Source organism: Schistocerca americana, chromosome X (genome assembly GCF_021461395.2).
Source record: "Schistocerca americana isolate TAMUIC-IGC-003095 chromosome X, iqSchAmer2.1, whole genome shotgun sequence".
Taxonomy (NCBI): domain Eukaryota; kingdom Metazoa; phylum Arthropoda; class Insecta; order Orthoptera; family Acrididae; genus Schistocerca; species Schistocerca americana.
In genome coordinates, this window is record NC_060130.1 from 871,126,510 (window position 1) to 871,151,263 (window position 24,754).

The 24,754-nt window shown below is 43.6% G+C and overlaps 1 protein-coding gene across 1 annotated transcript in view; it reads right to left on the reverse strand.

The window, feature by feature from the left end:
• Positions 1 to 24,754, reverse strand: part of LOC124556363 (zinc finger protein castor homolog 1) — a 326,012-nt gene that overhangs the window by 179,175 nt on the left and 122,083 nt on the right. The window contains exons 2-5 of the mRNA XM_047130329.1: positions 19,545 to 19,666; positions 5,211 to 5,299; positions 1,415 to 1,591; positions 1,183 to 1,363 (exon numbers count right to left, since the gene is read on the reverse strand). Coding sequence (XP_046986285.1) covers positions 1,183 to 1,363; positions 1,415 to 1,591; positions 5,211 to 5,299; positions 19,545 to 19,641 — 544 coding nt within the window. The 5' untranslated portion in view covers positions 19,642 to 19,666. The remainder of the gene's footprint in view (positions 1 to 1,182; positions 1,364 to 1,414; positions 1,592 to 5,210; positions 5,300 to 19,544; positions 19,667 to 24,754) is intronic.

Genomic DNA, 24,754 nt, shown 5'->3' on the forward strand with positions numbered 1-24,754 from the left:
AGCTGAATCAACAACATTTCTGTCTCAAAATGGCTATTAATAGGTCATAGTGAGATCTCCACCTGCGATAAAGGAAAATTTAACATCAAGTCGTAACAAATATTTAAGTTTCATTATAGTGATAACTTGTACAGTGAAATATGTTGGATTAATCTTATATCAACAAAATGATGGGGGGGGCGGGGGAATATTTGCTTATCTATCGTCTAATCGGCAAAAGAAGATTCCTGACAGCCTGGCAACGCTGTAGCCAGCTTCCAACTGGGAAGCAAAAGCTTTTGCAGTCCTCTATGGAGCTGCGAAACGACTAACACGTTGCCATCGCGACGTATACAAAATTGCGTTACGTGATTGGCTGAAACAGATGCGCGAAACAGCCTCTGCAACTGTCAAGGACCTTGTTTCGATCACTTCATTGTAGAACATAATAATAGAGAAATACGTAGTATTTTTCGTAAATGAAGATCGTCACCACAATATCAATTTCGCGAGCTAGGCCATCAGGCCATCTGTCGTGTTGTAGTTATATACATACAGTCGACTTCTTTCTGTGACGTCCAACTCTGGATCTCAAGGTGTATAAAGTAGGGATTTAAATTATTACAGATGTAAGTTTCAGTTTAAACTGTAATTCCAAAACCGCACACGAACGTTTTCAGTGCACCTCAATCGACAAGCTACGGGCTGTGAAAGACGTCATTGCTTTCATCCCCCGGTAAGCGTACCTGAGCTCAATACTTCGTCAAAGTCGGTATCAGTAGCTAAGTTTGAGACAGACTGGGGAAAGTAGCGTACTTGACCTATTTATTGATCCAAGCCTGCATTAGAATGACCTGACTTACGGAAAGCTCGGAAAACTCAAATGAGAATGGCCAGATTGAAATCTGAATGCTGGTCCACACAGAAGTACGTGATAACATTACCTACCAAACACTTTATGTCAAAATTTTGTGAAAACTTAATAAAAATGTTTTTAAAAACCCTAACGCCAACCGCCTACCATAAAAGCTGGAACGCCCGACTTGGAGGTAAGGACCATTGACTACCACCGTTCTAGAGGGACGCTGACACTCTAAAAGGAATTAGCCTGATCTTCCCGCTAATTTATAGTGGTAGGCGGGCAAGTAGTTGGCATACTGATCTTCCGGCAGTTCACGATCTCTCGTGAGCTGCGCGACTCACCCGAGGAGAAGTTGGCGATGGGCACGTTCTTGGTGATGGTCTCGGCCATGTCGGCGCCGCTGAGGCCGTAGATGCTGAGCAGCTCCTTCATGGTGTTCTCGGCGTACTCCTTCATGGCGGGCGCGTCCTCGGGGCTGGTGCGCGAGCAGCTGAGGTCGAGCGCGCGGCGCTGCGCCGCCGGCTGGCTGGGCGCGCCGGCGCTGCCGTCGTCGTCGTCGTCGTCGCCGTCCACCTCGGCTTCGCCGCAGCCGGCCGCGGACGCCGTCGGCACCTCCGCCTCGCAGTCGCAGTCCGACTCGGCCGCGTCGCACACGATGTTGCGCGGCTGGAAGTTCTTACGTTTGTTGCGCTTCGGCTGCGGCTGTGCCGGCGAGAGCGACAGTTGCTCGCGCGCTGTCGCCGCCATCTCCTGCGAACACAATACACACCTTCGTCTCTCCGTTTGCTACCATTTAACGAGCAGCACCAGCTCGTATTTGACTGAGCCAGAGATGGAAATCTCCTCCTCCCTCCAATAAGTAACACAACCGCCTTAACATCATCGAGCACTGTAAACAGTTCCTATGCTGTATACGGTTCCTTGAGTAACGTGAACAGTCGCACACTCCAATACTTTGTAAATAGTTCGAGATACAGTAATAATGCTTTAGGCATGTAATAAGAGACGACTACCTTGCCAATCCATTAGGTTTAGGACGTGGAGACGTAGAAACCCATGTCACTAATATTTGGGAAGTATACCTTTCTACCAAATTCAAGGAGTGCCGGCCCACTGACACGCTTCCAACCATTCGAAACTGCACCACCGCGAACGCGGCCTCATATGACCTATGTGATCAAAAGTATCCGGATACCCCCAAAAACGTACGTTTTTCTTATTAGGTACATTGTGCTGCCATCTACTGCCAGGTACTCCATATCAGCAACCTCACTAGTCATTAGACATCGTGGAGAGCAGCATGGGGCGTTCCTTGGAACTCAAGGACTTCGAACGTGGTCAGGTGATCGCGTGTCACTTAAACGTCCCTAAGTCCACTGTTTCCTATGTGATAGTGAAGTGCAAACGTGAAGGGACACGTACAGCACAAAAGCGCACAAGCCGACCTAGTCTGTTGACTGGCAGAGACCGCCGACAGTTGAAGAGGGTCGTAAGGTGTAATAGGCAGACAAGGTGTAATAGGCAGACATCTATCCACACCATCACACAGGAATTACAAACTGCATCAGGATCCACTGCAGGTACTATGAGAGTTAGCCGGAAGGTGACAAAACTTGGATTTCATTGTCGAGTGGTTGCTCATAAGCAACACATCACACCGGTAAATGCCAAACGACGCCTCGCTTGGTCTAAAGAGCGTAAAAATTGGACGATTGAACAGTGGAAAACCCTTGTGTGAAGTGACGAATCACGGTACACACTGTGGCGTTCCGATGGCAGGGTGTGAGTATGGCGAATGCCCGGTGAACGTCATCTGCCAGCGTGTGTAGTGCAAACAGTAAAATTCGGATGCGGTGGTGTTATGGTATGGTCGTGTTTTTCATGGAGGGAGCTTGCACCCCTTGGTATTTTGCGTGCCACTATCACAGCACTGGCCTACATTGATGTTTTAAGCGCCGGCCGGAGTGGCCGCGTGGTTCTAGGCGCTACAGTCTGGAACCGAGCGACCGCTACGGTCGCAGGTTCGAATCCTGCCTCGGGCATGGATGTGTGTGATGTCCTTAGGTTAATTAGGTTTAATTAGTTCTAAGTTCTAGGCGACTGATGACCTCAGAAGTTAAGTCGCATAGTGCTCAGAGCCATTTTTGATGTTTTAAGCACCTTCTTGCTTACCACGTTGAAGAGCAATTCGGGGATGGCGATTGTATCTTTCAACACGATCGAGCACCTGTTCATAATACACGGTCTGTGGCGGAGTGTTTACACAACAATGGACTGGCCTGCACAGAGTCCAGACCTGAATCCTACAGAACACCTTTGGGATGTTTTGGAATGCCGAGTTCGTGCCAGGCCTCACCGACCGATACCTCTCCTGAGAGCAGCACTTCGTGAAGAATGGGCTGCCATTCCCCAAGAAACCTTACAGCACCTGAATGAACGAATGCCTGCGAGAGTGGAAGCTTTCATCAAGGCTAAGGGTGGGCCAACACCGTATTGAATTCCAGCATTACCGATGGAGGGCGCCACGAACTTGTAAATCATTTTCAGCCAGGTGTCCGGAAACTTTTGATCACATAGTGTATCTATACCTTAAGAGATATATGCTGAGCGACAAATAACGTCACCGCACGTTTCTTGCAACTGGCCAGCGAAGGGAATCATAAGACACAGACCATCGCTAACGAGGACAGCCTTCAGGATCAGTCTGCAATATAAAAAGAGTTTTCGACGCAAATGTATGTTTTCCACAACATATTTCCTAGGTGCTATAGATACAACCTCAAGTGGTCCTATGGCATCAGGAAGTTGAAGTAGAGGCGTTCAGGTAAAGGGATTTTCCACCTTGCATAGGAAGTCTTTTCTCAAAGATAAACAGAATCCTCACAAAGTAGAAGCGATAGTCCATTCTCTATTCAAAGCGCAACTTTCCTTGGTTCCGTCAAGAGTAATTTTAAAGCTGGGATTCACAAGAGACCCTAAGACAACTGCACGTAAAGCATTGGACGGATGACGTGAACAATTCGTGACAGACTCGCTGAACATCAACGTTACTCCTGGTTCTTACATGCCGATGAATCAGCAGCCGAAGGACATTTCATTTACACGGGCCATTCTATGTTTCACGATAGCATCAAGATTCTAGAATTCAGTAACTGCTTTTACGGATCGTTTGTAAAATTTGCAGTACAAAATTGTTATTCGAATCACCAAACGAACAGGTATAATAGTTTGAACCTCATAATATCGTGGAATCCGGTCCTTGCTTTGAGTAGCTCTCAACGACGACGCTACAGAGGCGCGTATCTATGTTGCGGCGTAGTTGGACTGTGAGACCACGTATTCCGCTTCTCGGCCAGTTAGGAGAGCACAGTGAACTTTGTTACCACCCAGCAAATATCTTTCAGGCATGAGTACTTGTGCCCACAATCGCCGAGGCACGACCCAAAGATTTAAATGGATGAAGACGTGTTCTGTAGCCTCAGTCAGTCGCTATATGGTCGAAAGGTGGAATGCTGAAATATCACTGGAAGAAAAGGAGTTTCTACAGTTGCACACTGCAAGCACTACTGCGCCGGGAAATATGAAGGTACACAACCATGTTAAGTACAGTTAACGCGTGTAACCCCGTATCTATCAAAACAGAGAATATATGTTGCTCTTAAAATAAATGTGTACAACAATATAATGTTTTGGTTAATAAAACTATTTCGAGTTTCCAGCTGCGTCAAGTGGTTTGTTATTGTTTTCAGAGATCCTTTTCCAATAAAACAGGCAAGAAATATGTATCACGTAAGACCGAAGTTAGCTGCAGTGTGCAATTTTAGCCCATTATGTTATTTAACATGGTCGTGGAAGTGGAACTGCGGCGTGAAGGCAGCAAATAACTGGGATATTTTTGAGAAATGTTTCACTAGATTGAGTTTACTGACGTACCGCTCTTTTCGACTGCTAACGAATGCCGATAAGCAAGTGCCTCAGTTATTAGTAAAAAAAAGTATTTCGTTCAGTATCATGCTAGACAAAATCATCCTGCTGCTTAAAAGTTTCACAATCGCTTTCCGTCTACTTCTACTACTTTAATATTGTCGAGTTGTCCCGCAACAGAACTCTGTGACCCTGAAGTGATGTCGCTCCTAGCTCATTCCGTACAGGAATTGCACGATACGAACCCGAAATTTTTGAAATCAAACTGTGATAGCTCGTATGTTACACATTAAGACCCAATGTCATAAACGCATTGGAAAACATGTTGCCGACTATCTTTTTTTTAATTTATTTAGAACCAAATGCTTTTCTTCCCTCTATTCATGAAACGATAAATATGTTATTCTATGGCAATGGAAATGCGGAAAAAATATTCGGTACTTACCGCATCGGAGTCGTGGAAATAACGACGTTCCACTAGCATGGGTAGATCTTCAGCGTTGCCTTGCATCGCATCCCGCGCCCGTCGCAGATCTGCAGAACATGTCGAACTTTCAGCTGCCGGACATACTCTATACGTAATACACATTAACAAGCAGAAAATATACATACACTGTCTCTCAAAAGCTAAATGGTACCAACGTTACCCTGTATATCAGGTTTATAATATGTCACTGCGGAAGAAGTCATTTTTCTCCATACGTTGGAAGACAGCTGACGTTAATAACATATCTGTCTTCAGTTCCCATTTTACGCTTATAATCGAGTAATACTGGCTTGTGCAGATAAAATGGATTCACAACTAAAATGTTTTTGACGCCCTGGTCACATAGAAATCGTTAGAGTGAAGGACTGTCTAGTCTGGACAAAGAGAGAAGAGTGAAGAAGAGAATCAGCTGTTATTGCAGGAAGTACCTGTCATTTGTGGGAAAGCCAGAAAAAAATAACCTAATTTAGCTGCTCCGTCTTTCACCGAACTTGCCATGGAGTAGAAGTTCATTGTCCTATAGCCTTGCATCTTGCTAGTTAATGTCATAGTTGAAAATCAGAAGACGACTGTATTTTATTGATTAGGGAGTTTCTTATTTGGTTCCATTTAATTGTTTATCATTTTTACTGTGCTATCTACCAGTCTGGTTCAATTTCATGTAGAAATGAGCTGGGTGAAACTTGTGCTGAGTAAGATAAAGGAAACAGTGCCCCGGTCCTTAACAATCGGAAAATTCCCCCGATGTATATAGTTTTTTACTTCAATGCCATTAACTGAAATCGTTTTCATGTTTCAGATCATGCTAATTGGCTGCCATGAATTATCAGTGTTCCCAAGACAGGCAGAGCGAGGGCAAAGCAAGCTGAGCCATTCCCTTTTCCGACCCAACCTTTATAGTCTTTCATCTTCGTGGGATGGTACCAGGCTTGACATACAGCGTCTTCGCGTTCAGTTCGTCTACGGGAAAAAAATTATATCTACACGAGTATTACTCTCATGAAATAACTGGATGCAAAATGCCATTTGTAAACCTTGCGAGTGTGTAAGTTAACTGAGATCCAAAGTGCCACTCTAGTTGTGTATAGATTTATTGGGAAAAAGAACGAGTTCTGACAAAGAACGAATTATGTCACAGGAAGTGAGAAACTGTATACGAAAATTAGAAAGTTTGTATCAACAATGGAGGTAATTACAAAAACATTTGTAAGGTGGCAACGGTCTTGCCCTTTACATGAATCCATTTAACGTGACTATAATCACTTTGCGAGCACTTTAGGTCAATAAAAACGACTGACAGCGGCGCGATCGCTTTGTAGATAATTAGTTGTTGTTTATTGGAGTAATACTCTCGATTACGGTGTATGAAATGTCTGTGGAAACGCATCGACACACTGACTGTGTAATACAGGGAAAATTACGCGATTTTGTAATTATCAGATTTTGTGTCAATGCATTATATGCTAGGCACGGGGGACATCATTCGGCCAGCAGCGTGACAGCGCGTCTCCAGGTGTGTAACCTCAAGTGTTTACAAAAAAATTTTACACCTTTGAGTAATTGAAGTGGGGCAGGCCAGTGGCTAGCTGGATGTGCTCTCGCCTACGTTCCACTAATTTTACGCCTTCGAGTAATTCAAGTGGGGCAGGCCGGGTGTCCCTTAGGAATCGGAAAAATTGTTGTTGCCCGCAGCTGTGGATCTTCCCAGGTGGCTTGAGCGGAGTTTACTCGTGAAATTTGGTAGGAAGGGAAGGATTGTGGAAAATAGTTCGATTCCGAGGCCATACATTGGTCGGCGCTGGGAAACTGGGTATTTTGAGCGTTTCTAGGGATGTGAGTAAAGTTTTGGTGGGGAAAACAGAGGCAAAGAGCGATCTTGCTCGACTCTTGGGCTTCCGTCTTGGGCTTTGGTTCTGAGAGGACGTGAGCCGTGTCAGCTACTTTGCTCATGGGAAGGTTGTCGCAATTTGAGAAGTTTACGGACAGCATTCTGTTGTCCAAGTATTGCAGGAGTGTAAATTCCGAGGCTCCGCTGTCTCTAAAATTCCATTGGCACAAATTGGAAATTTGTGGTAAAATCTTATGGGACCAAACTGCTGAGGTCATCGGTCCCTAAGCGTACTCACTACATAACCTAACTTAAACTAACTTACACTAAGGACAACACACACACACCCATGCCCGAGGGAGAAGTCGAACCTCCGACGGAGGGAGCCGCGCGGACCGTGACAAGGCACCTCAGACCGCACGGCTACCCCGCGCGGCCCCGCCACAAATAAAAATGAGAAGAGGACGTCAAGCAGTAATGACTTTCACGCTTTATGCTGACTTTGATAAATGTGAGGTCTGTGACAAGGAATACAAGGAAACATATCACATCCTGATAGCTACAAGCAAAGCACTAGGTCAAGATACCAAAAATCTTGCAGTCAACGGTAGTTCTCCTCGCGATCCTGGGACAAACTTCGTGAGAAAACGGCTGCTGCAGTCAAGATAAGAAATTACAGACTAGTATCGTCCAATGGGATGGTAAATTAGTAACAGCCATGAAAGTAACTATACGGTCGAAAAACTTGCTGGAATTCTTTCAAATCGTGGTACTGAGCAATTCCTCAGAATGCCTTCATTGCAGTCGCGACTGGAACATAGCAGGCTATCTCACTGAATAGAGGCTTCAGTCCTTCGTTAAAGCATCAGATATGGCAACGTTAGAGGTATACATTTTATGACTGAATTGTTTTTAAAAAATCCCTCGTCTTGTATTTAGCTTGCAGTCGTCACTTACATGAAACCACTGTCAAAAGTATTCTCTTGAGACAAAGATGTGCTGTAGAAGCACAGGTCCAACTACAACACTCTTTAAAAACATCAAAAAGTTTGGTCTGGAATCGATTTTAATGAATTCCAAACTGGAATTCAGCATGGAAAAGTCAAGAAATACGTTGTCACGTCAGTGTGTCTCCATTTCTCGATCTTGTTCAAGATTCTTTTTAGAGAACAGCGACCTACAGAGAATTATGGAGTATTTTTAAGAATTAACTGATATCTCATGCGATATCTATCCCTACTCAAGGTGCTATCTATCGCTGAAGTGGATGGTGGAAGCCATTTACTTCTTGAAAATATTTGTCTTCCGTTATGAGTCTGAAATATCACGACAAGAAGAGATTGCAGTTTATGATATTTGCATTTTCTTTGTCGGTGTGCACGTAGTTCTCTGTCAAAAGCAGACAAGGCACAGCATATAGATTTCAACATTCTTTCCAATCTTCATAAATGTGAGGTTGTCGATTATGATATTTCTCATATGCCTTCACAAAAACTGGAAAGTCATGTATGGTACCCGTGTCCTGAATCTGTCGCCTTTGTATTCTTTGATCGTAATTTGTCTTGATTCAAAACCGAAAATGTTCAATGAAGTGGATCTTAAAAGGCACGACCATCAGACGAAATTATTGAAAGGGTTCAAGTAGGAATCGATCAAATCCCAGAGACCATCAATAACTGGACCGAACAGTTCGTTTCTAACAAAACAAGTCTTCTTACCAGAGCTGACTTGAGAAACGAGTTCCTTCAGATAGGATCTTCGCAGTACCGTGATGATGAAGATTTCATCAACGCTCTGCATCTAGTCAATAAACTGAAAGTTGTAAATAATCTGACAGAAAAATGTGTCAAGTTCATGGAGAAGTACAAAAAATATTTACAAAAAAGGAGGAACAGAAGCAACTTCACGCTGTATCCGAGTACCGCCTTAGGTTTGCAGGGCATGGAAAAGAGACTTTATCAAAGAATAAAGGTTTGTAAAAGGACACATGAATTATTCATCATATTTACCCCAAGAACAATGTAGTTAGTAGAGTTATAGGTTGAATTATTACAATTAATACAATAAATTTAATAACTAAGTTGAAAGTAATTAGTTAATCAGTTAGTTGGTTCAAATGGCTCTGAGCACTATGCGACGTAACTGCTGAGGTCATCAGTCGCCTAGAACTTAGAACTACTTAAACCTAACTAACCTAAGGACATCACACACATCCATGCCCGAGGCAGGATTCGAACCTGCGACCGTAGCGGTCACGCGGTTCCAGACTGAAGCGCCTTTAACCGCACGGCCACACCGGCCGGCTTAATCAGTTAGTTCTGTGTAGTATTTTTGAAATAACAAGTAAACGAGATTTCTATTGATTTTCCGCTTTTTTCAAATGTAGGGGCGTAGGTGCCTAAGGACTACGGCTCCCCCTTTTACTTTCAGCCGAGTTTACACACAACTCAGTTTTCCGTGCAACGGAATCAAAGAAAAAATGAAACGTGAAAAATAAAATTTCTGATTTTTAGGAAGGCTGCTAAGTGCAGAACAGTTGTATAAAGGATTGGCTGGTCGGAATCTGAAATGAATGTGGAATGTGAGGGAGCAACAAGCTAACTGACAATGCTGTTATGAAATAAAAACGCTCCTGACAAAAGCTGTTACAGATAATGGCGCCCCACTTAACACTAAGAAGAACAACTAGTTGTTGGTAACCGTCATGAACTGTACTTAATAGAAGCAAGGAAACACGCTCTGCGAAGACTGTACCAAAAACTATTTTAAATTACATGTATACATTTTCACTCGTTACCATGAAGATGAGGAAAGTTAATTCAGTTTTCTCTTTATCTCAGAATAGTTATCTTGGGTGTCATTCGCATATAATATCAGCCAAACCTCTTCAGCTTTCAACATTACAGAATGTTTCAAGCTTCTACGGTTTACTAACGAGGTGAATAACACATCTTTAAAATCAGGCACGGGCTCAACAAAAATAAGCCACCACTGCTGTATCAGGGTCACGTTAGCATAGTTTGTAATACAATTCACGCTGTTTCGATGAATTTAAATTTATGCCTTACCATCTGGCTGCGTCCCTACGCCTGTATCTTATTAGGCATGTAGTGCATGCCGCGCTGTCTGTGCCACTCAGCAAATATTATCATGCCCAAAAGTACCCCGGATTCATTCGTAGTGAAGGAAATTTTTAATATTCTAGCTGCTTCAAACGGGTACCTTGAGTCACCGGTACTACATGCACTACAAGCAAAATCTGTACTGAAAACAAGTAAGAAATCTTTTCTGCCTCCGACTTTTGATTTGATCGTAGCAAACAAAACTGCTTCGTCACTGGTAGAAGGACAATCACTGACGGAAAAAAATGTTATACCTGTTTCTTAACAATGGAGTGTGTCGTTCTGCGTGTATTATAACACAATTTTGGGCAATTTGCATGGCGTGGATAATTAAAGAGTTCAGGTACGTGTTTTTCGGGATCGTTAAGATAGTTGTAGCTAGCCATTGGGAAGGCAATCGAGTCTCTTTGCAGAATGTATATTTTAATTTTCTAACTTTGTCTATGTTTTAGCGTCTGTCTTTTTCTGTTGATGTCTCCGCATGGAATATTGTCTTGGAGTCTTTTTTGTGTTTCAGAGTAGAGCAAGGTCCCAATAAAATAAACTCCTCCTTTCTGTCAGGTAAAAAGTAAAAAAGTCTAGTTACGTACAGAAATTTTCAGGAGAAAAGGTCAGCGTCAAAAAGCCTGAAGGATATTTCCGACGATTTAAACACACGACTTCTTTAAAAATCGTTTCTTGGACTGGAGACACACTGTGCCACCGGTGCAGTGACATAGGTCTTCAAAGTTTGCACTTTCATAGAGATTTTCACACAGATGAATATTATACAGGGCTATTACAAATGATTGAAGCGATTTCATAAATTCACTGTAGCTCCATTCATTGACATATGGTCACGACACACTACAGATACGTAGAAAAACTCATAAAGTTTTGTTCGGCTGAAGCCGCACTTCAGGTTTCTGCCGCCAGAGCGCTCGAGAGCGCAGTGAGACAAAATCGCGACAGGAGCCGAAAAAGCGTATGTCGTGCTTGAAATGCACTCACATCAGTCAGTCATAACAGTGCAACGACACTTCAGGACGAAGTTCAACAAAGATCCAACAACTGCTAACTCCATTCGGCGATGGTATGCGCAGTTTAAAGCTTCTGGATGCCTCTGTAAGGGGAAATCAACGGGTCGGCCTGCAGTGAGCGAAGAAACGGTTGAACGCGTGCGGGCAAGTTTCACGCGTAGCCCGCGGAAGTCGACGAATAAAGCAAGCATGGAGCTAAACGTACCACAGCCGACGGTTTGGAAAATCTTACGGAAAAGGCTAAAGCAGAAGCCTTACCGTTTACAATTGCTACAAGCCCTGACACCCGATGACAAAGTCAAACGCTTTGAATTTTCGGCGCGGTTGCAACAGCTCATGGAAGAGGATGCGTTCAGTGCGAAACTTGTTTTCAGTGATGAAGCAACATTTTTTCTTAATGGTGAAGTAAACAGACACAATGTGCGAATCTGGGCGGTAGAGAATCCTCACGCAATCGTGCAGCAAATTCGCAATCCACCAAAAGTTAACGTGTTTTGTGCAATCTCACGGTTTAAAGTTTACGGCCCCTTTTTCTTCTGCGAAAAAAACGTTACAGGACACGTGTATCTGGACATGCTGGAAAATTGGCTCATGCCACAACTGGAGACCGACAGCGCCGACTTCATCTTTCAACAGGATGGTGCTCCACCGCACTTCCATCATGATGTTCGGCATTTCTTAAACAGGAGATTGGAAAACCGATGGATCGGTCGTGGTGGAGATCATGATCAGCAATTCATGTCATGGCCTCCACGCTCTCCCGACTTAACCCCATGCGATTTCTTTCTGTGGGGTTATGTGAAAGATTCAGTGTTTAAACCTCCTCTACCAAGAAACGTGCCAGAACTGCGAGCTCGCATCAACGATGCTTTCGAACTCATTGATGGGGACATGCTGCGCTGAGTGTGGGAGGAACTTGATTATCGGATTGATGTCTGCCGAATCACTAAAGGGGCACATATCGAACATTTGTGAATGCCTAAAAAAACTTGTTTTGTTTTTGTATGTGTGTGCAAAGCATTGTGAAAATATCTCAAACAATAAAGTTATTGTAGAGCTGTGAAATCGCTTCAATCATTTGTAATAACCCTGTATATAATATGGACTACTGAAAATATTACTGCTCATAAAGTAGGCTTGCCGGCCGAAGTGGCCGTGCGGTTAAAGGCGCTGCAGTCTGGAACCGCAAGACCGCTACGGTCGCAGGTTCGAATCCTGCCTCGGGCATGGATGTTTGTTACGTTCTTAGGTTAGTTAGGTTTAACTAGTTCTAAGTTCTAGGGGACTAATGACCTCAGCAGTTGAGTCCCATAGTGCTCAGAACCATTTGAACCAAAGTAGGCTTGATGACGTTGATCTGAATTTGTTCAGTTCTAGTTGAATTGAAGATACTAGTCTCTAAATGACATTTAGGAGTGAGATCATTGTCATCTTTGATAGTTCCCGTACCCAGCAACAGATGGCAACACTTATCTCTAAGCTTTTTACATCTGAGGCTTAACCCGATTTTCCGCACATGCCTTCAATTCACATGTTCAATTTAAGTTTAGCTTTCTGCGCTCCACAGAGTCATAGACGTTTTTGGCATCAGTCGACCGTTTATTGGTGCCACTATAATTTGGAACGTGCCCTTGCAATTTCAAGAAAATGCTTTTAAGTTAAACAAGCGTTTAAAAAGGTGAATATATTTTACAGTGCAACCAACTAACAACAACCAGCGAACTCCCACCAGCATGCTGGAACAGCTGTGGGTCAGCAACTTCTGTTAATCAGTACAACGAAAAACCAGCCCAAAGTTGCAAATTTTACTATTTTATTCACTCGATGAATAGTTTCGGACGGAGACCTATTTTCAGATCATCGTAACATAGTCAAAAATGATATTTCTGAATATGTGAAACCGATATCGAAAATGTACAACGTACAGTTACAGCGCATACAAGATATATGCACTGTAATTATTCGTTGCATATTTTTGAAATGGTTTTCACATAATCGGAAATACCATTTATGACTATGTTACGATGATTTGAAAATAGGCCTCGGCCCGAAACTTGTCATAAAAGTAAAATATGCAACTCTGGACTGGTTTTTCGTTCTACTAACAACAACTTCTTCATCTCAACATTTGGTATGGGTTTTGGGCTACAGTAACAGCAGGCTGAGAAGACTGCAAGAGTGTACTCAGGTGTTTCCTGATGACCGTGTACTCAATAGTATCCATGATTTCGTAAGAAACAGGTGACGCCAAGCTCCTGGTTTCTCTAGGTCAGTATACGGAAAGAACTCTGAATACGACTTCGAGACTCTTAGACATTGTATTCACGGCATGTATGAGCAGTGCTCTCCTCCACTAAATCATCTACGACTTTGCATTAGATTCTATAAACACGCAATTGTTACCTGTAGGCTCGGTGTATCACAAGAGCAAAAATGGAAGAGACAAGAAAACAAAAAAGAAGGACGTAAAACGCTGTTAATTACTGCTGCCAGAGAACATGCGTATTTCGACACTCATCGTGAAGGTATTTTGACAGTCACTGACATTATATTTAGTTTTAATTGGGGTCTCCAGTATAGACATTATTTACGAATTCCAGACTGGCGTAGTAAACTGCTGAGGCGTGTACCTGCTCCAAATTAGCATAAATACGAAGAACAACGTACAAACAAATTCTGAACAGCAAATATGCTTTTACGGAGGGAAATGTGAGATTGTGTAAGCACTGCAATGACGAGATAGCCTCGGACACTCGAGCAACGGCTGACAGCTGGTAACCTAGAAAGGCGGCGAAGAAGCCGTCTGTACAAATTACGGGAAGAGTACGGTGCAGGCAGCCGCATAGTGTTTACCCAGAGGCCCCGTTACCACTTAGCACCTAAAAATCTGCCAAGCGTGCGCCCGTTTAACGTCTTTTTCAACGGAACAGTAAGAAGGCCGGCGCAACGCGAGCGATGGCCGCCGCCCGCTATTCTGCAATCTTAAAATAATCCCATTTCTTCACTCCGGACAAAAAAGGAGGACAACGTAATGCTGAGCAACAGTGCGAAAAAAAAATTATAAGACGGGTCACTGACATGAGGGCAACGGTAGGGATCGCGGACGAATGAACTCCTAAAGGGAAAGCAATTTTGGTATGTAAATCAGCACTGCAGATGCAGTTAACGGACTAGGGCTCAGATCGGACGTCAGATATTACTGTCGAATTTAGTGTCTCCGGCGGAAAGGGCAAGTAGTAATGCAGCTTTCGCAACATTACTGTCTGGCTGTATAACCGTGTGTCGCTTAAAACTGCTTTTGGGCTTCACTTCGGGAACCCTAACACTGGCATTCTCACCGAGAATTTGTGACGCATGTGCGGCCATGTATAGTGTTACACAGACGCGAGAACTGAACAACGTGAAGGTTATGCCACTACAACAAATTACTCCTGTCAAATGTCTAAAATACCTCTTCAACTATAAATCCGTGTGTATATGTACGTATTTTCTCGTTTTTATTGTTTTCTGAACCCCACAGGAAAACAGTTCTATTTTTGCCGGCTGGATAAGAAAATTGCCCGCCGTTGTGGCCGAGCGGTTCAAGGCGCTTCAGTCTGGAACCACACGACCGCTACGGTCGCAGGTTCGAATTCTGCATCGGGCATGGATGTGTGTGAAGTCCTTAGGTTAGTTAGGTTTAAGTAGTTCTAAGTTCTAGGGGACTGATGACCTCAGATGTTAAGTCTCATAGTGTTCAGAGCCATTTGAACCATTTGATAAGAACATTCATCTTAATTGCGGTATCACTAAGCTGTGTCAAGAGTAGGTAAGTTGATCAATAAAAATTGAAAGTTGACCAGCAACCAACGAGTAACACGATAAATTGTGTGACTGCGTGGCTAAGTCAGTAGGCCCTAGGATTTTTTGTCATTTACCCCTCAGTCCTCAGTCTACACAACGGCACACATAAAACTGTATGTCCTCCTGTAATTGCCTGGGTCGGTCAGTTCAAAGGACAGAGGAATACAAGGGTATGCCATTCGAAGTAGCACTATGACCACCAAAGAACTGAGGTGCACAAATCAGTCTTCGGATTGAAGGCAGCTTTACTTAATGATAATTTGTCAGGGTGTGTTACCTTGAAAACTCATCCAAAAACGCATCAGGAGTGAAAGCTGCCAGCATTCGTAACAATACCATTGAGAAAATAAAATAGTGCAATTACATTACACACACTAAAAAATAAGAAGATTGCCTCGCTCCAGTCCCATTAAATTCACACGTTAATGGTTAGTGATCCAGTGCAGATTTCCCTGTCTGCTGAAAGCTATGTTCGTCGCTGTCTTAACATTTCATAATGTGGAGTTAAGAAGTCCCGGAACTACTCCTACTACTCCAGATTCACTAAATGTGTGATATGGCTGTACGTGTGTATCTACATGACAAGCAACCTTCAGACTGAACATGGTTCCTGCTTAAGACAAACAGGACTGAAAAACGAAACAGCACCCCAGACCAATGTGTCATCAATGACGATGATGTCTGGTTCGTGGGGCGCTCAACTGCGTGGTTATCAGCGCCCGTACGAATTCCTAACGTCTGCTCAGTCCAATCTCGCCACTTTCATGAATGATGATGAAATGACGAGAACTACACAAACACCCAGCCATCTCGAAACAGGCGAAAATCCCTGATACGCCAGGGGTCGAACCCGGGATCCAGTGCTCGGGAAGCGAGAACGCTACCGCGAGACCACGAGCAGCAGACAAGTGTCAGCGACTTCGCTACAATATGACTGTAGACTTTCAACAGAAAAAATCACTGCGAAAATACGAATGCTGCCAGCTGTTGTGGTTTAGGTCAACAAATGTTACCTGCAAAGAACCGCTGCAGTTCACTCTAGCTGCTGCACAACAGAGACGTAGAACATTGAAATCTATTAGTCTTAAAACAAACTGTGATACCGCCTTCTCCGCGACAACCGCTCGACGTAAGAATGTGCAAATTTCCATTCATCCGGCAACTGGTTCCAGGAAGCAGCATAAGGAGGAAGCAGCCTGGCCGCCCGCCACACGCTCACGGCCCCAGATTTCTCACACGTCGAATAACAAGCCATTTCTACTCGCTGTATCGCCCCGCTAGGCGCCACCATCTTATTTTTCGTGTCGGCGCTCGACCCACATGCACAAACAGTTCTGAATCTAGGGCTAAAGCAGCCGCTGTCGTTTTCGAACGCGGAGTCTTTGGGTCGGGTTCTTATGCCACGCATTTTCTGAACTGCGCATTTCCTAGCAGAATCCCAGATTACTAAAACCTCGTAAAATGTAGGACTGCAGTGGGCATCTCTTCGGGATTACCACCAATCTGGGCACATTATCAACATCTGGTCTCGAGTACCTTCACGGAAAACATAGTTTTTAACAATGGCTGAATTATTTATTGCCTGACTCCAGCAATTTGCTGACTATAGTTCCCCCGTCGTAAATATTAGGAATGTTTAGCTGAGTGATGGTGTGCCTGTTTTCTAATAATCAGGATATTTCTTTTATCGCTCAGAATTTATCCAAGTGGAGCAGCGCACGTGAAATATCAAGCAGTCACAGTTAGAAGAGTATTAGCTTGTACGAGTGCATTCAAGTTCTAAGGCCTCCGATTTTTTTTCTCTGGACTGGAAAGAGATAGAAACATGCGCATTGTTTTAAAATGAGGCCGCGTTCATTGTCAATACGTCCCAGAGATGTAATTTTACCACCAACGGCGAGAATAAGAACTGTTTTAAATACTTAAAATGGCGACGTTTTCCTTACTTGAACAGCGTGCAATCATTCGTTTTCTGAATTTGCGTGGTGTGAAACCAATTGAAATTCATCGACAGTTGAAGGAGACATGTGGTGATGGAGTTATGGAAGTGTCGAAAGTACGTTCGTGGGTGCGTCAGTTTAATGAAGGCAGAACATCGTGTGACAACAAACCGAAACAACCTCGGGCTCGCACAAGCCAGTCTGACGACATGATCGAGAAAGTGGAGAGAATTGTTTTGGGGGATCGCCGAATGACTGTTGAACAGATCGCCTCCAGAGTTGACATTTCTGTGGGTTCTGTGCACACAATCCTGCATGACGACCTGAAAATGCGGAAAGTGTCATCCAGGTGGGTGCCACGAATGGTGACGGACGACCACATGGCTGCCCGTGTGGCATGTTGCCAAGCAATGTTGACGCGCAACGACAGCATGAATGGGACTTTCTTTTCGTCGGTTGTGACAATGGATGAGACGAGGATACCATTTTTCAATCCAGAAACAAAGCGCCAGTCAGCTCAATGGAAGCACACAGATTCACCGCCGCCAAAAAAAATTTCGGGTAACCGCCAGTGCTGAAAAAATGATGGTGTCCATGTTCTGGGACAGCGAGGGCGTAATCTTTACCCATTGAGTTCCAAAGTGCACTACGGTAACAGGTGCATCCTACGAAAATGTTTTGAAGAACAAATTCCTTCATGCACTGCAACAAAAACGTCCGGGAAGGGCTGCGCGTGTGCTGTTTCACCAAGACAACGCACCCGCACATCGAGCTAACGCTACACAACAGTTTCTTCGTGATAACAACTTTGAAGTGATTCATCATGCTCCCTACTCACCTGACCTGGCTCCTAGTGACTTTTGGCTTTTTCCAACAATGAAAAACACTCTCTGTGGCCGCACATTCACCATCCGTGCTGATATTGCCTCAGCGATTTTCCAGTGGTCAAAACAGACTCCTAAAGAAGCCTTCGCCGCTGCCATGGAATCATGGCGTCAGCGTTGTGAAAAATGTGTACGTCTGCAGGGCGATTACGTCGAGAAGTAACGCCAGTTTAATCGATTTCGGGTGAGTAGTTAATTAGAAAAAAAATCAGAGGCTTTAGAACTTGAATGCACCTCGTATATATTGGCCTTTTTCAGTGCTGATCTCGTCTTTTGCTACTGAAAGTAGAAAGATGTGGGTGGTACTGAGTTTGATTTTGACATTAACATACTGTGGGATTTGCTTCAAAAAGCTGATAAAGACACAGGCAATGGAAGTTTTAGAGGAGAGAAAGATTTACTTCAAGAAGATAGTATTGTGTGTACAGCTGACAGTGACGTAGACCCAGGCGTTGAATCAGAAAATGAAGAAGGGGATGAAGAATCCCTGGGTGACAGTGGAAGAGAGCAAAAGACTTTCTACTTATTTTGTATGTAAAATGCTCTTGGAGTCAAAATAATTATAATAATTGGTAACTAGTACATAGCATAAATTATGACGTCTTTTCTCATAACTTTTTGAGCAGAATAATAGTCATTGTATGGTATAAAACAGGGCATATTGTACTTATTTTGTGTGTAACACATAACTGGAGATCTAATAACAGTAATTAATTAGTGCTTAACCCATAAATTGTGACTTCCGTTGTTTAAAATTTGGGTTAGTAAAATTTATGATGGTGTAATAATAACGTAAGATTTCCCCCTGTTTAATGTTCTAGGATTAATAACACTGACTAGTAAAGTTACTAACTCCATCCCGCATCTAACTACCCGCATTTTTTTCGAAGCATTTACAGCATAATTGACCATGGTCGACTAAAGCGTGGAAATTATTACAAAGCATATCACTTCCATCACTATTTTCCGTGTTTACGACTGTTTGAATTTTCTGGACTTTTGATATCTACAATGAAAATAAATTCTCGAGGAGCTCTATAAGCTGCGCTGGCTTTCCAGATTAAACCAGACACCAGTTAAGTTAATGAAACAGCCCCTACCGTTAGCCCACTACCGTTGGTACGTGGAATAGGTATGTGTTGTTGTTTGCTCTTGAGGTCTTCGGTTTAAAGACTAATTCGATGAAGCTCTACCCCCTTGTCCATGCTGTGGATGCCTTTCCATCTCTGCATAACAACTGCAACATACACCCATATGAACCAGCTTACTGCATTCGAGTCTTGGTCTCCCTTTACAATTCTTACCCATCATACTTCATCGAAACCTCAGGATGTATGCTATCAAGTTGTGCCATAAATTTTGTTTTCTCCAATTCGGTTCTGTCCCTCCTCATTACTTATTCGGTCTCTCCATTTAACTTTGAACATTCTTCGGTAAAACCATATTTCAAAAGCCACTATTCTATCCTTGTCTGACATACGTATCGTCCACGATTCAGTCCATATAAGGCCACATTCCAGAAAATTACCTTCAAGAAAGACTTCTTCCCACTTAAATGTGTATTCGACGTGGAATATAGCGAAAAGAAGAAGGTAAACAAAAAAATAAATTGGCAACACACAGGCAATAAAATAGGAAGAGGTGCTAGCGGTGTACCTGTTGGACTGGCCGGAAGGTGCGTGTCGTCAGGTTGCAGGCAAATATAGACGGGAGCTGGAGGCGACAGCAAGCCGGGAGACGTGAGCGTCGACATGGCGCGGCCTCACCGCATGCCTAGCCTGCAACAAATGAAACGAAAAGATCATATGGGATTATTGGCCGTGGGTTGCTCGGTCGCCTCTTGCAAGACATTCTACTTGACGCCACTTCGGCGACTAGTGTGTCGATGAAGAGGAAATGAAACGATTAGGAGAACATAAATACCCAATTCCCGAGTGATGAAAATCTGACCCGGTCGGGGAACGAACCTGGGATCACGACATACAGTGGCAGCAATATCAACCACTTTTTGTCTTTTTTCTTTCGACACGTTTCTTTGTCGTTTTCCGTCTGTGGCTCTGTGCGGAAGTCGCACGGCATCTTTCAGATACCATCGATAAAAACTTCACTCAAGTTGTTTTTATTACCGAAGACGCTGAGCTACCCGACAGGCACCACTATTGCACCGGTACACAGTCATCTCTCCGTGCGCCAGGGGCATGCTGAGGATAACAACTACAATGCGGCGATAAAAATCTCTTATAGTCGAAACACCTCCATTCCACTTGTTTCGCAGGAATTTGCTTGTCATGAATCTTCCAGTTTACCATCTAGTACAAAACTTACCTACGCACAAAAGTACCGAAAGGGGAGAAACTAGTTTCAGTAGACACGTTACAAAAATTTGTGAGAGAATGGTAATGCGCTTATGTGTACTGAATTTTTAAATTTGTTTGGTAAAGAAAATACTGAATGTAAGGATTCCACAAAGACTTTACAGATGGTTCCAATCACTGAGCAGATCGAACGTGTAACGGAAGGGAACTTTCAACGAGCAACGACAGTGGGTAAACTATAAATCGTTTATAAGAACCTGGGAGTTCTACGTCTTCTTTCTCAAACGTAAGTTTCTTAGCACAAAATCATCTTAATCTTCACTACAGGTAATATGCATGGGTCCTTTAGGGCAGCCATCCTTTTCTCGATCTTTCGACACTACTTCGCCCTCATAATTTGTAGTTCCTCATTTTGACAGACAGTCTTTCATTCATCATTCATATGTTCGTCACATTTGTTCTATTATCTTAAGTTTTCAGTCTAAGGCTATTCTAACGTCGCTATTCCCAAGTCGTTACCTCTGATGTCTAAATGTGGCTCTCTTCTCGTCAGCCTGTGACCCATCATTAGCTTCCACATGAAGGTGTAGGTCCGCCATTGTTTTGTAAAATTTCAGCCTTGTTAGTTCCTGTCTTTTAGGTATATGTTTACTGTACTTGACATAATGCCGAGTACTGATAGCTGTTATTCTAAATCTTTGCTCAGTCGTACGTAACGTCGTAGTCTAAGTAATTGAGATGATTAACTTCTCAGTATTATTAGGTTATTCGCAACAATTTTTGTTCTTTCAGAGTATTTTCGGATAAATGCCACAATTTTCGTTTCCTTCAACAACATTTCATTTCATATTCCTTAAACATTTTCTCCAGAAAGCGGATTCCTATTTGAAGGTTGCCCTCTTTTTCTGTCAGTAGTACGTGATCACCTGTATACCAAAGATATTTTAAAACTGTGAGTGCCACGCGGGATTAGCCGAGCGGTCTCAGGCGCTGCAGTCATGGACTGTGCGGCTGGTCCTGGCGGAGGTTCGAGTCCTGCCTCGGGCATGGGTGTGTGTGTTTGTCCTTTGTATAATTTAGGTTAAGTAGTGTGTAAGCTTAGGGACTGATGACCTTAGCAGTTAAGTCCCATAAGATTTCGCACACAATTTTTTTTTGAAAACTTTGTGTGTGTGTCTAACTTCAAGCATACACCGATGGAAAGTTATGTACTTTCTTAAATTACTTCAGACGGATGCGGTAATGGTTCCTTCAAAAAAGTGCCATCCCATCACTTTCACCATGATTCACGTAACTCATCTAGTGCCCCGTCTCCTATGACCTAGATGCGGAAATGACTTAATCTCTACATACATATGCACCGAATGTCCTGCATTATCTGGACACTGCAAGATTGTTCAAACCACTATACTACTGAAAGGAAGACTGAGTATTCTAATGGGGCAGCTTGTCCATAAAGACATGAAGGTCATCGCAGACGTAATTATGCACATGTCGACTCCTTTTACGGTAAATTTCCATCAGTGTTGGCAGTGTGGTTTGCAGTCGTTACACAACTGAGCTACGGGGTTTCGTAGCAAACTGCGCGTCCATCGGCGATTCACGGAACTGACAGCGTCCTCCACTTCTCTGGAAGAACCGTGTCCGGCTTTCCGGGGGCTCTCACGCTCGGCAGCGGGGACCTACTGGCGAAACCGTCATTTCGTTTTGGAGAAACAGAACGCTTCCGCCCATAGCTCTGGCAAGTTACGAGCCATATAAGTGAATACAAATGACTGATTTCTCTCAAGAGATCGGGGTCGGAGAAACTAGCGAGGAGCCGCGCGAAACTTGACAATCAGTGTGGGCCTTATTAAGGAACGGGCAGCCGGAGGACGCCCACGTCGCCAGCTGAGGTGGTAATCAGTGCCCAGCCCGCGCGTATTATCACCTAATGGCGCCTAAAAAAAGAAGGCTCCACCACGGCAAACAATGGAATTGGCTCTTATTAGACAAACTGATATACATACGCTGATCGGCGAGGGGACGCGGGAGGGAAACAGCGACTAAAAAGCGGTCTGTAAATGTGTCGACTGTATATCTAATCAAAACTGAGTATACGCTGTAAGAGGATTTAAAATTAAAATAGAATAAAGAGAGGAGGCGATTATGCGCAGCGGCCGCGCGAATGCTTAGCCGATTCCTAATCCCTCGCGAGACCGCGCCGGCAACGACGCTGATTGTACAGTTAAACAGATTCAGAGAGACTGAGCGGGGGAACAATGGAAACCTTTGCCGTGCGTGAATAATATACTAAATACGACGGAGATTGCAGCTACAAATATGGAAGTGCCTCGGTCTGCCGGGGACGAGATGATGGCCTCATTGTGAGAGGATCGAAGCAAAGAAAGCAACAGAAGGTGCGGTAGTGAGTGGGGGGAGGCAGCTGAGCGGCGCTCAGAGAGGAGTCACGACGTGCCGTTAATAACCCGCCGCTCCGCCGAGCGCATTTCTCTGCATTTCGGCGCCGGCGTCCGGCGTCCTTCCACATTTCCCCAAATCTGGGTGTAAACTTCCTAGCTATCACCCTTCACTTCCACCCAACGGGCGAGAGAAGAGATAACTTGCCACGCACACACTCAATTCTTTCCGGTATGATCACCTCCCACAACACTGATAAGGGTATTTGTTGAAAACGTACTTATTATTTACCTGGTTGGTGTACTGGTTAAGACACTCGACTACCGCTGGTGAGGAGTCCATTTCGAATCATCGCCCAGCCACAACGATGTTAGGTTCTCCGTACTTTTCTAAAATGACTTCAGCGCATGCCAATAAATTCCAAGACAGTGATCTCTTTTTTCATTTCACGTAATGTTAAAATTCTTTAGAAATACTTCTGCGCAACAGTAAACAAAAGTGAGCAATTCTTTCACCAGTTAGACCTTACACAACAAATGATATGACATCGAACCACTACGCATTATCTCGTGTCGTACAACTGTTTTGTGGGTTTCTGAGAAGGAAGTCTATTCCGAAGTTTATGTTTTAGTTTCACGGATAATAAATATCGTTTCTATAATCAGAGATAAGCATATAGCTCGCAATATACTTGACTTCCTGACTGCGTCCGTTCCGTAGGGTTTTCCAGAAAAAATTTAAATTACTCTCTGGAAGACGTTGCTCTCCCTCAATTTGAAGCCTTTCGTTACCTACGTTTCTGTCGTAAAATTCTTATACTACACATAAAATGACTCTGAGCACTATGGGACTTAACTTCTGAGGTCATCAGTTCCCTAGAACTTAGAACTACTTAAACCTAACTAACCTAAGGACATCACACACATCCATGCCCGAGTCAGGATTCGAACCTGCGACCGTAGCGGTCGCGCGGTTCCAGACTGAAGCGCCTAGAACCGCTCGGCCACACCGGCCGGCTATACCACACATATATCCTTTCAGTTCAACCTACACTGTCTTATGAGAAAGCTCTCTTGCAAATCATATTACAAATTCAATGAACCCTAGTGTTCCTTCCTATCTTATAGCGCGAATTATTAACAAACGTGTTAAGGGGTATCTTTGCTTTGCTGTCTTCTTACGCTCGCCACAGGTTCGTGTAAGCACAGAGTTCTCTTTCACAGGCCAGTCCGTGGTTCACGTAAGTGATCAACATCAAATCAGCACCAGTTTCATATTTCGTCTTACTTGTCACATTTTCACCTTCATAATTACTTCCGTTGTTACACAGTAATATATTACTGGCGTCTCCCCGCCCTTTCATGCATTTATCAATTACCTTCTAGCGTGCTTTCTCTGTCATATCTTTTTGTTTTTCTCGTTAGTTGAAACGTTTGGGCCATATAAGGCGTTATCCGAGCTAGGAACTGCCCCGTGCGTACCTTCACATCTTTTTTCTCCATTTTGCAGTTTCTTGCATTTTTCAACCTTTGCTCTTCGAAAAGATCTTTAATGATAATCCATTCCACTTTGCTATCATTACGTACATTATTACGTTTGGATATTGGAATTTACATAGTACGCCGTCTGACATTTCAAGCATAAGATTGTAAATCCTCATCGAGTCCCGTGTTTGTTGTCCTTATAGCCAGGAACAAGTAGGGAAGAAGAGTGGATAAAATTCATTTCAACAGTAACGGATGAGGGCACTATCAACAAAAGAAACTACTCTTTTTTAATTTGAAGAGTCTATCGTTGAGATGAGTGTCAGAAGTTCATAGATAAACCTTCGAAGCGCCAAGCATCATGAAATCGTTCCTTCTCACATCGTGATTATCACACACTTGGAATAAAAACTACATATACTTAAGTTGACTAATTATATTGCGCGCCAAATGTGTCGGTTATGAAAGCAGAAGCGCGATACGATTGGCGGGTGTATGGGTAGCCCCTTCCCGGTGGACTCTTCCCATGTAGGATATTAAAATTTATATATGGGAGGCGATGCGCTATTGTATGCAGCTATCTGCTCGCCCTACAACAGTTAACAGCTTGTAAACGGCAGCGCCACCAATGAAAGCTTGCCGTCGGCATTAAAGCCTATCTCTCGGC